Source organism: Nyctibius grandis, chromosome 27 (assembly GCF_013368605.1).
Source record: "Nyctibius grandis isolate bNycGra1 chromosome 27, bNycGra1.pri, whole genome shotgun sequence".
NCBI classification, from domain to species: domain Eukaryota; kingdom Metazoa; phylum Chordata; class Aves; order Nyctibiiformes; family Nyctibiidae; genus Nyctibius; species Nyctibius grandis.
Genome location: NC_090684.1, coordinates 6,476,969 through 6,489,743, shown reverse-complemented (window position 1 = coordinate 6,489,743; position 12,775 = coordinate 6,476,969). Strand labels below are relative to the sequence as shown.

Below are 12,775 nucleotides of genomic sequence, written 5' to 3'. Positions count from 1 at the left end.
CTCCTTTTGGGAGATGCAATATTCCACTCCAACCAAAGTGGACAACAAGCTCCTTACCCTGTGACTATGGAGAAGTCCAACCTTGACCTCTGTTTGACCACTTGGGGATCAGAAAGTAAAGCACAAATGCAGTAGTAATTTGGGGTCTTAATCAGGTTTTTGAACCTATCTCCATGATTTGTGGCTGATGAGCACTGCGACTTGGTCCATGTTTGTCCTCATGGAAGAAACAGGAGGAGAAGGAGGAGATTCTCCTTAGGCCAAGCCTAGACTCAAGAGTCCTGGACTTTACTCCTGGCTCCTCCACAGGCTCCCACCATGGTCTCTCAGGACCGCTGTCCTCATCAGTGAAAGCAATGGTAATCGTGATGCAGTTTCCAATGTCAGTGAAAAATCCAAATGCCTGTTAATGCCCCAGCCTGCTCTGGGCCTTGATAAAATTTGAGCGCTATGATCAGATGATGCTGTACAATGGTGAATCCCACAGGTTTCCTTGGATAAATTCTTTCAGCCAGTTCTGAATGTTGTCTCTTTGCTATGTGTCCCTGATGGTCCCACTTTCCTTTGTGATGCTTCTCTTCACTTTGTCTTCCTCTCCCATCCCTTCACATACATCTTCATTCATCAGCCTTCCCAGGCTGCTTTGTCCCTATCCTCATCTTCCCTCTTACAGTTTTCTCCAGCCATAACTTGTCCCAGAACCACTTTTGATTTTTCTGTCCTGGTTTTGGAAACCATACTCAGATGAACTGGCTCTACTGTGGCACCTGCATGGAACTCCCCATCTCCAGCCCCTTCCCCAGTCTCCCCTCACAGCAGTGATACCAAACTCTCATGTGTTGAAGGAGCTGGACCTTAGCAGTAATCACACAGGTCAAAGCAGGGATGGGAATGAGGGAGTGAAAGCAAATCAAGTGGCATCGAGCTTTGATGGACAGGACAAAGGAGAACCTGCAGGATGCAGATACAGGCCACATGCACACAAAAGGGACAGAGAAGGTTCCATGATTTAGGGATAGTCCTCCCAGGACCATGCATGAGCAGAAAGTAGCTCTCACCCCACGCCGCCCTCACTGCCAGGCATCTGGCATAGAGCAGGGTCTGTAGGTCGGTCAGTGCCCTCGAGCAGAGGTCCCACTCACACGCAGCCTGTGCTGTAATTTCTGTGGAGTGGGGTCCTCTGTGGGTATCCAGGGAATAACTAGAGCCACAAGCTGCAACTGGATGCTGAAAACACTGGATTCAGGTCTGGCAGGAGCAATAAGCTATTATTTTCGTTGCCTATTCCCCAGGCTGTAAGAGGGGATGATAGGCAAAGGTTGCCCAGGAACACAAGCATGGCTCAGCTTGCAGGTGTTGCAGCCTCCTCCCCAAGGGGACTGTGGCAAGATGCATGAATTGTTAAGCCTCTGCAGACAAGGGACTGTCATTACAAGGATGTTGACACATTACTGGCTCTTCTTTTCGCTGCAGACGCCTCTCTGGAAACCAGATCTCCAGGATCCCAGGGGAAGCTTTCTCTGGCCTCTACAGCCTGAAGATTCTGTAAGTAACTCGCTCTCCTCTGTGGAGCCAGCACCACCCCCGCCTTCCCCAGCCCCTCCACACTGGCCACGCACGGGGACTTGCAGCCATCTGGAGGGGGGTGCAAAGTTACAAGCCAGTGTGGTGTCAGTTGTTAAACCCACGCTGGCTAACATGCCCCTTGGTGAGTGGGGGGCGGTATCCCACCCCAAAGACTACCCCCTGCACTGCTTCCTCATTTCTGCCATAGCAAACCATGAGCAGGTCACCTCCAGGGCACAGCCCTCCCTGCTGTGTGACAACGCGCCACAGGACAATCTGCAGATGTTCACATTTTGCATAAAACTCACCAAATGTCCTAACATGGTGTCCCTTAGATGTGGTGTCCAGACCCCAAACTGGCCCCCATCTGCTCTACTAGAGTCTTGGGGCTGGGCTGGAGCAACCCGAAGGTCCAGATATCTGCATTCTGGCAGGCACCGTGGAAAGCTCCTGTGCTCTGCCCAGCTCAGATGCCTCTTTGCAACCAGCCTGTCCTTGCTGCAAACTTCAGCATGGCCCAGGAGGCTTCTGCAAGGCTTTGGAGTGACCTGCCATGGGAAGGGTGGGATCCTTGGACAGTCTTACTTCAGCCTGAGCCCAGCCTACCCACAGGGATGACAGGAACATGTGCAGCTGGATGCCGGAGCATTGCAGCCGTCAGGCCATGCCAGCCCTGGTAAATGAAGGCTTCCTTGTCATTGTGGGCAGGCCACCCACCTCTGCCTGTCCAGTGGGGAAGGTCTAAGTGACAAAGGCTACCAGCAAGTTCCTCCCCAGAGTATTTTCCTACAGGCTGGGGCGTCTCACTGCTCTTGCAGTCACACTGCTTTTTGCATCCATGTGACAGTCCCGCAGGGTCTGTACAGGGTATTGCGGTGAAAGTCCCTTTCTCCCTCTCAGGAACCATCTTAAAAATCTCCTGCAATAAACATTTCAACCCCAAGGGGATGTTTTGAACTCAGCCACAATGTGAAATTGTTGTAGCTGGTCCAGTTTATACAGAGCGAGCAGGTACAAACCTGCTCCCAGGATTAGAGAGTATAGGGCTGTTTACTACATCTTCTGAAGATGTAAAGTATGAATCCTGCCCTAAATCTCAGGGCTTAGAGATTTATCCATCCCCTGCATTAGGCAACAAATCAAAGGAACTGAGGAAAAACCACAGCTCTCCCACCCAATTTCAACGAGAGGAACTTTCTACTCCAGGAACGCAGGAGCTTTTAAAGCCGCTTTTGATCAATTTCTGTTTGTGTCAGGCCCAGGTAACTACTGATGCAGCGTACAACAGCAAAGCCTCCCATCCGGAGCCAGCACGGCTCCCCGCGGGTTGCAGTGAGGAGGGGAGCATGCTCTCTCTGCCCACCGCCTGCATGCAGATGGGCTCATGGACACCCAGCATGCTCCACCACAGGGCAGCACCAGGAGGGACACGTTCACCAGTGACCCCATTGTAAGGAGAGGCTTGAAGGATCAGAGCATTTCCACCTGGGAAACGTTTGCACGGAGAATCATGCTCCAGGCTGTCTTGTGAGAGCTGCAGTTGGTGTCCTCATGCTTCAGGACAATCTGCCTTGCTCTCAGCCAGGCTGTGCCTGGTGACACAGGGTGGCACTCGGGCTGTCATACCAACCCCTCTGGCTGCAGGCTTGCCTTAAATTTACTCTAACCCCCCAACCTTTCTCATGGAGGTGTGCAGAGGACTAGCCCAGCTCCAAGGCTGGGGAAGGAAGGGTTGGTGCTGACAGTGACTGGCTCATCCAGGCCCTGCCATGGGCCTCTTATTTAAAGAAGTTCCTGCTTCCTGAAAGCAGGGGCACTGCCAACCCTCATTTCACTGGGAGCATTTCACTTTCCAAAGACTCTGATGCTTTCCTGGCTTGTTTGCAGGGGTATGTTGGGCTGCCATGTGCTCTTGCTATAGGAGATGCTCTGATTGCTTTCTGTAATGATACCATGGGCTCCACAGAAGTGAAGTCACTGGCAGATGTAGTTACAGGTCCCTGTGCCCTCCAGGAGCAGCAATCATTCACCCTCATCTATGTGTCTGTCACTGTGAGAGTGAGGCCAGCAGTGAGGGACATGGAAAATGCCTGGAATTTGCTGGAACAGGACTAGAAATTTTGCCAGGACAGACCCTCGGAGCATCAAGCTTAATCACATGGGAAGGGCTCTTGGCAAGGATGGGGACTCTCACTGATTTCCTCTACTGAGAAAAGACTCAGGAAAAGCACAACATGCTGAAGAAGGCAGGTGAAGGACATCATGCATTTCCTTCAGTTGTGATTCAGGTCCTTCAGGTCACTGCAGCTGTGACCTTGTTGGGGCTGGTGACTCCACAGGAGCTCAGCAGGATCTGCTCCGTCTCCCCAGGGACTGGGGGGAACAAGGGTCCTTCTTGGCACTGGCTTGCTGAAGAGACATGGGCCACTCCGCCTCCCCTCTGACCTCCTCAGGACAGGAGTGTGAGTGCAGGATGCCTTCCACAGCAGCACCACAACCTCATTGACAGTGCAATAAAATCACCAAAACCTCCTGTAGGGAAAGGTGATATTATTGCCATTTTACTGGCAGGAACTGAGCTTGGAAGCAGGGTGTCCCTTCCCAGCCCTTTGCAGAGCACCTTCCACCTTCCCTCAGAGTCTGGTTGTGGTCAGGGTGGACGGCAGAGCCTGGAGAGAGACTGTGGGGCTTGCTCACCCTGCTCTTTGCACCCTGAGAGTGACCAAAAATCCTCACCCTCTTCCCAAGCCATGTCTCAGTTCCCTCTTCCCCTGCTGTGCTTCTCCGCCCCCATCCAAGCCTGCTGAGGGCAAGACCCTCCAGGTGAGCCATCTGCTCCAAGATCTCCATGTGACCTGGCACTTTGAAACTGAGAAGAGCAACTTCAACCCAAAAGGCTGCAGGAAGCATTTGGGGTAAATGGGGAACTGCAGTGATTTGTAGGATACTGTCGTTATGGATACTATAGATACTACACAAATACGGGGGGGGTAACCAGCTGTAAATTGGTGTAAACTGGTGTGCCTCATGTAGCATGCAGAAGTGTGCTGGGCTCACTGTGGAGCATCTGTCTGGCCCCAGTTATGCCCATGTCCTATGTGACTGCCGTGAAGGTACACTGTGCAGAGCACTTCATTTCATGGTGACATGAGCTGCTCACCGCACTGCCACATCCAGATCAGATTCTTGCTCCCTTAGGACCAGTATAACCACTCCTGCAGTCATGTGCTTTTCTCTGCACTTTAATCTCCACTGAAAAAACACAGATCTTGAAAAAGGTATCTGGAGAGGGAATCTGAAGAGCCCATGAGGCAGGAAAGATCAGAGAAATGCTGGGATGTCAAGTATTAAAAGACAGGAACAGGGTGGAAAGTCCTGTCTCCTTGCTTTAGATAGACGCAAAGCATCGAGTTTATACTTAACCATTCTGGCTCTGTTGAACATCAAGACAGAGGAGGACTCGGGGAGGGCAGGTCACCCTTCAGGCTATACACTGAGCTTCCCTGGGTGTGCTGGGCTCTGACAGCCAGCAAAGGCTACGAGACAGGCTGCTGGACTGGATACCCACCTGCACCCAGACACCAACGGTGATGCTTCTGCTCCTCTTGATGCTGGGCAGGCTTCGTCTGGGCCACACTGTCCCATCTGGGAGCTGCCCTGTAGGATGTGGGGCAGCAGGAGAGCAGCCAGAGGACAACGGGCAGGACGATGAGGAAATGCCAGACCCTCACCTGTGGGGAGACATGAATAGAAATTACAGGGGTGGTAGAGGAATATAATTGGGATAATTCTGTCTAAGAGAAAAGGCTCAGGAGGCAGCGTGGGAATGTCAGGCACAGAGACATGCAGGGTGCTCACACACCACTCCTCAACGGTGGGGCAGGGCAGGGTTGGGCATGTTTGAAGTGGCTCCCTCTGCCCATGCCCTCCTCCTGTAATTCCTGTGCAAAGCTGGTCCACAGGCAGCACAAGTGGCCCCAGGTGTCCTGGTGGACACAAGGGGCAGTCTGAGCCTCAGACACTCTGGCAGTCTCAGATCCCTGCTCCATCGATTCCTCATTTTCCTCTAATCACTCTGTTGTACCCCACTCCCACCATCCTGCCATTCTCAAAATACTTCCCCTCTTCACCTTCCTGGGTGATCTTTTCACAGACTGCTCTGCGTGGACAGGGGCCAAGTGCAGGGACCACAGAGAGCCGTGAGCTTCCTCGCTAATGCACCCAGAGCCAGTTCCCACCGGGTGCACACTGCAAGGCTGGCTGGACCCCTCTGAGACGAGTATCACCCATGAAGGACATGGGGCTGGTGGCTGCTGGGAGATGTGTGAACTGTGGCCTGGCAAGTCCATAATCATCATTCCTGGTTCTCCTTCCACCCTTGCAAAAGGGGCATGTGATCAATCCCATGGATGCTCTCTGCAGCCCACTGAGATGAGGAAGCTCATCCAGGCAGACAGCGGTCATGCAAGGATCAATACAACTTCTGGGACTCCTGGTCCTGTGTACAGGTTTGCTTCTGCAGCCAAGATGTTCTATAGGGATAAAACACTGGGTCCTGCAGCCCAGTGAAGTAGAAAACCAAATTGTTTTATTTAAAAACAGTGAGGAGGATCAAGGGTCTGGTGATGAACTAAAGAAACAATGAGTCGACTGAGGTTACTTAACCTGAAGGAGAGGTGAATGAGGATGGACATAAACCTTGAAGGACAAGGAGCTGCTGCAACAAGGAAAGAGATATGTATTGTCCATAGCTGAAGACAGGACTAGCAGGTTCTGGAGCAGATGGCACCAGGGATGTTCAGGACAGATTGCATCTACAGGTGTGGATGTTCTGTCACAGGTTGGCTGAGGTCTGACAGGTGACAGGCATGGCTGGAGTTGGGAATGGCAGCCCCAAGCATGACCAGCTGAAGCCTGCAGGGATTCAGGAGCTGACTCACAGCAGGATCAGAGATCTCACCTCTGGTGACAGGAGTGTCCCCTGAGGAGACAGGCTGGTAGCTGGGGATGGTAACAATTTTCATAATTTAATATTAATGTGCTAGGGCCTTAGAGCTAATTGTGGTCTTGTGCATGTCCACAAGTAAACTCTCGCAGGCATCTTTGGCTGTCAAGGGGCTTGGTGCTTTCCTGGTCTTTCCAGAGAATTAGTTTTTGTTTAGAAAAGGATGGGAAACACCCTGGGAATTCCTCCACAAACCTGCCTGTGCAGATGGTCCTCTCCCTGCCCTCAGAGTGAATCCCAGAGCTACTGGAAGCAGGAGCAGATTCTTGGCTTTGCCTCCTCCGGCAGCCTCACTGCGCAAAAACCACCTGGAAACTGGCCATGAAGGTAGGCCTGTGCAGAAACCATGCAGGGGTACACCCGGGGAAGCAGGTGTGTGCTCTATTCCTGGAACAGAGCAAGTGAAGAGCCAGGCTGCCCCGCTACCGACAAAACATTGTGACACAGGGGAATATGCTGAGATCTTCATGCACCAAGCCTTGAGCCAGCGCCCAACCAAAGGCAAGGTGAGATGTGGCCTTCTTGGCTCCCCTCAGATGAGTGCAGACTGACAGCGACCGATGCTCAGTAGTGGTAACTGGTGCTCTGAGGTCTTCTCAACTGATGGGTACATCGCTTTGCAAAGAGTCCTTGGAAGTGCACCTCTCCCAGCAGCTCTGCTCTGCAGTGTGGCCAGCTCACACCCTCCCCATGGAGGCTGGTGCTCCTGGGTCCATGCTTCAGTGCCAAGATCATTAGAAACCAGCTCCATAGGCTGGTTTGTCTCTTCTGCCAAGGTCCTTCCCTTGCAAAATTAACTCCTTAGTCCATGCTCTCCCAACCTTGGAGCTTTCCAGGGCGGCAGAATATGCTGCTTAACCAGAGTCTCTGGAAAACTGGAAACTTCCCCATCCTTCCAGACCTCCTTGTGAGCTGTCTGGATGCCTCTCAGCTCTGAGTGCCCTCGCTCAAACTCCATCAGCCAGGAGGCATCCATCCCAGCCGGCCATGTGGCTGAGCTTGTGCTGCCACGGCTTCACACCGCATCCCACCCTCGCACATGTATCCCTCATCGAACGCTCTGCTGCACAAGCAGGATTGCCAGGCCTCTTACTTTCCTGGCTGAACATGCTGCAGCAGCAGCAGCAGCACTTACAAGCCAAGAAGGAATCCCACACCAAACTCCGCTGGGAAAGACTCCAAGTACCACCACAACCTGAGCCTGCCTCACCCCAGAATGTGGAGGGCAAAATGCCTGCGTGCATCCTCTTGGCTGCAGACCCTGCACCCACCGCAGCCAGCTGGGGTGGCCCACCCCGCTGCTCCATTCCTCAACAAGCCCCAACGGGTCCATGTGAGCGTGCAGACCCAGCGCTGCCCACAGCCTGCCTGCACAGACAGTGGCATGAGTACTGCCCAGCACCTGCCTGCACAAGCGTGTTGACCCAGTGCCGCCTGCAGCCGCTCCCACCCGCACACTGCCCCGGTGCTGCCCATGGCTGGTCTCCATCAACACTTAGGCTGGAGTGAGCCTGAAAAGAGTGACCTTGTTCTGCATATGCCACATCTCCTGACTGGATGGACCCTACCCAATGGCCACCCCCAATGGTCCCTCCTTCTCTTCCCCCTGCCCCGAGCTGCAATTGCAGCATCTCATGGGGTCCAGGACAGGCACTGACTAGTCTGGCTTGTGAACACATCAAAAAAAATCACCAAAAAATCCATCTTGCCCCAGGATGGCAGGTTTGCAGGTGGCTTGGGACATTTCAGGAATCCCCAGATAGACACTGCCTCTTTGACAACTCCGAGCCTGTGCAGAACAGAAATGGCTTTGAGACAAAGGGAATGATGTGGCACTTCCAAGAGACGCTCCCATGGGGAGGGAAGAGGAACCTGCAGAGGTTGGAATGTCTTTAATCCCCATGCACGGGCTCCAGGCACAGTTGCCTCAAGCAATAACAGCCCTTTGACTGTGTTGGCTGAGTAACTTCAGCCTCCCAAGATAGGGACATTTTATCATGCACAGGCCTGTACCTCTGAGCGCTGTAAGTCTGCTGAGACTGTCTTGTGCAAGGATCCTGGTGTGATGGGACCTGATCCCAGCATTTTTCTGGTCGCTCAGGCGTGATCTCTGCCAACAAACAATCCTCCTACTCTGAAAATAAAGCATGACCTCTAAAGAGTTGTGATTTATGATGGTTTCAGTTAGACTGCTGTGGATAGCAGGTTGTGTGTCCATGTTGCCAGTGCTGCAAGGTCCAGTTTGCTCACCTGAACAGTGCCAAACCAAGGTGACAGTGTACTATCCAGACCCGGTTTTGAGCACTTGCTGGCCTGAATGGTCTTTGCTTGTCACGTTCATCAATGTCCTCAGCTTGTCCAGAAGGCCTGGTGCTGCATTTGATAGTGGCTCATCAACCAGCACAGTCCTGGAGGACTTTACTCATTGATACAGCTGCTTGAAGACAGAAAATTGCACTCAGCAATTGAGAAACTGCACCAACCAGAGTGGGCGTAGGGCTGGGTAGGCGATGAGATTGCTCCACGGGCACAAGAAGTCAAGCTCTGACTAAGGTTGTCTCCAGGCTGCAGTGAAGCAGCAGCTTGCAGTAGGAAAGCTAGTGAAGTCCAGGAATTTTGTCTGAATTGGAGCCAGGAGCTGATGGAGAGGTAGGAGCAAAGACAGATGCTGATGGAGAAAGGCTAAGGCCAGTGTGATCTGGGATCTCAGGGTCGCTGTGATCTTGTGGACTGAGGTCCAGGTTCACAAACCATGTCTGTGCCTCAGACAGGCACCCTGCAGCATACCTAGGATCCTGATGCAGATCCCTGCACCGTCCTCCATGCACACATCCTGGAATGCAGCTTCCTTTCCTGGGGGAGCATGAATGCAGGGAGGGGACAGGGCATGCCCAAAGCTTTCAGGGACATGAAGTCAGGAGATGACAGGTTTGCAGAGTTGTTCCCTTTTTGCAACGCTGTCCACATAAGTCATGCAGTGACCCCTTAATGCAGAATGTATCAGCCATCCTTGGAGCTGGCCTGGAGCCCAGGACTCCTGCTGTGGGTGCTCTCCTCAGTGAGATACAGCATTATCCTCCTCTGTCTTATACAAGACCAACATCCCAAAAGGAGAAATGCCACCACTTAGAGAGGGACCTTGTGACCCTGTCCCAGCTCTCCAGGTGCCCTGCTGTCCTCTGAACCCTTTTGCCATCCTCCTTTTGTAGTGGTGCCTGGGCACCCCAGTACAGAGCAGCCCCAGGAACCAGATACCACAGCAAGGAGATGTCCTCCTACTAGTGTGTAGGAACCTCCTTGACATCATCTCCCAGGTTTTGGTACAATTATTCAAGCTCTTCCCAAAATCGTGCTATATGTTGTTGTTGAAAGGGCCTTTTATGAAAATAAATAATATGCAAGAATTGTTAAATATGAAGTCTAAGGATTGACTGTGGTGACCAGGGGCCTGATGAGGGTTGTTCTTAATACCAGACTGTAAGAAAAGCCATCCTGGGACATTCAGTGGTAGACGCAGCATGCCTTTTCCTGCTCAAACCTGAGCTCCCAGTGAGCAGAGCTGGCACTTTCCTGAGTTTGAGGCTGAATGAAGAACTACTTGTTTAATACCAGGGTGGTCCTGTCCCTAGAAAATTATCTAATCCTGTTTGGAACTATTTTTTGGCCTCTCTGTATCATGCTCTGATGATGAGTTATTGGAGTAATTACGTGCCATGTGAAGAATCACTGCTTCTTGTCCCAGTCCCAGCATCCAAAAACTTTTCCAGCTGCCCTGCTGTTGTGAAAAATAGCACTGTCCGGCACTCCAGGGGTTTCAGAGGTCTCTGAAGCATCTTCTTTAAATATCATTTGTCTGCACCAAAATCGCTTCATTTTGGAACCAGTCCATGCTGATGGTGGTCTGGAAAGTCTCTCAGCCTGTGTTACTGGTTGGAGAAGGGACTTGTAATACATGGGAGGCAGCAGGATCCAGCAGTAGTATGACAATGGGGTTTGCTTTAGTATTGACTCCAGACACTTCCACTGATCAACTCTGAGCACTGAGCTGAGATTTCATAGAACCACTGAGGTCCAATGTGTGTCCCAGCAAAACGCCAACAGTGCTTCCTAAAGCCCCACTCTGTATCACTCTGTATTCAGCTGTGCATCTTCTTGATTTTGAACAGAACTGAACTGTTGCATTTCTTCACTGGGCTGCAGGACCCAGTGTCTTATGCCCCCAGCACACCTCAGCTATGGAAACAAACCCATATGCAGGACCAGGAGCGCCAGAAGTTGTGTTAGTCCTTGTGTGACAGTTGTCCACCTGGATGAGCTTCCCCATCCCAGCAGGCTGCAGAGAACATTCATGGGATCTGTCACTGAGGCTTACACTCCCCTTTCGCAAGCGTGGAAGGAAAACCAGGGATGACGATTATGGACTTGTCAGGGCTCAGTTCACCCCAGCCACATGACCCACCATGGGTGATGGTCCTCTCAGAGGGGTCCAGCCAGCCTTGCAGTGCACACCCCGCAGGAACTGGCTCTGGGTGATCTAGCTGACACTAGCTGATCTCTGCACCCCTTCTCGTATGTGCAAGGTGCCTCGTGGAGCCTTATGTTGTCAGCAGAGGTAACAACCTTCTGCTCCCAGCTATATTCTGGGTCCTTAGCAATAATGCTGGGTGTCATCTCCAGGAGAGATGTTGTAGACCCTTAGATATGTTCTTCATTTGAGAGGGAGCCATTTATCAGTTTGAGTATCGCCTCTCTGCTACCTTTTTGTACCACATCAAACGTGTCTTTTCTCCTGCATTGCGTGACAGCATTTAATATCTTACTAAAGTAAAGCTAAAGTCATGGTAGGCTATGTCTATGCTTTCCTCTTCATTCTCGTGGCCTTTTACTCTGTATAAAAAAAAAAAAAAACCAAAAAAAAGAAACCTAGATTGCTTTGGCACAACTCATTCTTCACTAGTAACTACTGACAGTTGCTTGTTTCCCTGCTTTTTCTTCTGAGTGCATACAAATGATTTAATGGTAATTCCCCATTTTCTTCCAGAAATTGAAGAGTGTGTGGCCTATAGCTTCCTTTTTTTAAAGATTGTCTCTACAGTTGTGTTTTTCCAACTTTCCTTTCATGACAGACCTCTGAATCTTCTGCAGTAAAGCTTCCAGTCACACCAATGGGAAAGTTTCTTCCTTGCATCACTACTCTTTGGGCTGCCCCTCACTGCTAAGGTCATGCTCTGTCCCTTTGGCACTGGTAGTAACTACGACAGCCCCCTAAGCACCATTTCCCTTTTCATGTCATCTTCAACCACTCCTGGAAGGTTTTGGAAATAGAAACCTCAGATATGTAAAACATTCCTTTTTTTAGGCACTTTCCCCAGCCCAGCTATCACACTGGGATGTCTCTCTTATCCAGAGGAGCATGTGCCTGTGATGTCCCAATTCTGGAAGGAACAAGTAGGTTCAGGACAGAGGCTGGTCCAGAGTCAAAAACTTAACCTTTCCAGAGATGCAGAGACGATAAAAACAGTAAACTCAATGCATGGTGCTCCAGGAGATCAGTGAGAGAGGATAGTGGCTGACCAGGTCAGAAATACCCCTGGGGTCCGGTTCTGACCCTGCCTGAATCGCTAGAGCCGGTCAGACACCCACCCCTGGGGCAGGAGCACTGCCACCCAGTGTCTTCTCTCCAGTCACTTGTGTCCTCAGTGTCCACGGCCTGTCTCCACGCCCTACGCTCACTTCCGCTTCTGAGAAGTCCTCCTGGGTCCTGCCCATTCAGCCCAACAGCTCCAGTCACCTGCTCTCTCTGAAGCCTCTGGGCTGGTTTGGTTTTTTTCCGCAACAGCTCCAGTTGCTGCTGCAAGTTGTGCCAATGCTGCGAAGCCCCTTAGCAAGCAGCTATGGAGTGGCTCCTCATCCTTTGTGTTTGCAACTGTCCCACAAGCTGAGTAAGAAACCTGCCCACAGGCTAGTTTCCGTAGACCCTGCAGAGGTAACCACCACTGACACACACTGTGAGAAGGGTGTCTTGCACAAGTACAAATATGGGACAACTCAGCTGGAAGCACTGGTGTTAGTCTGGACTAACAGATGCAGGTGTGCAGTGGAGAGGCCCCTTTACAGTCACAGCCTCCCAGTGGATTCCCCCGTTGCAGCACCAAACTCACCCCTGGGACCCTCTGCCACAGGATCCTGGGCCAGCCTGGACTG

General features: G+C 51.7%; 1 protein-coding gene across 1 annotated transcript in view; it reads left to right on the top strand.

The window, feature by feature from the left end:
- The window catches only part of LGR6 (leucine rich repeat containing G protein-coupled receptor 6), a 149,525-nt gene that overhangs the window by 64,744 nt on the left and 72,006 nt on the right, over positions 1-12,775 (top strand). Inside the window, exon 3 of the mRNA XM_068419489.1 lies at positions 1,474-1,545. Within this exon, the coding sequence (XP_068275590.1) occupies positions 1,474-1,545 (72 nt within the window). The remainder of the gene's footprint in view (positions 1-1,473; positions 1,546-12,775) is intronic.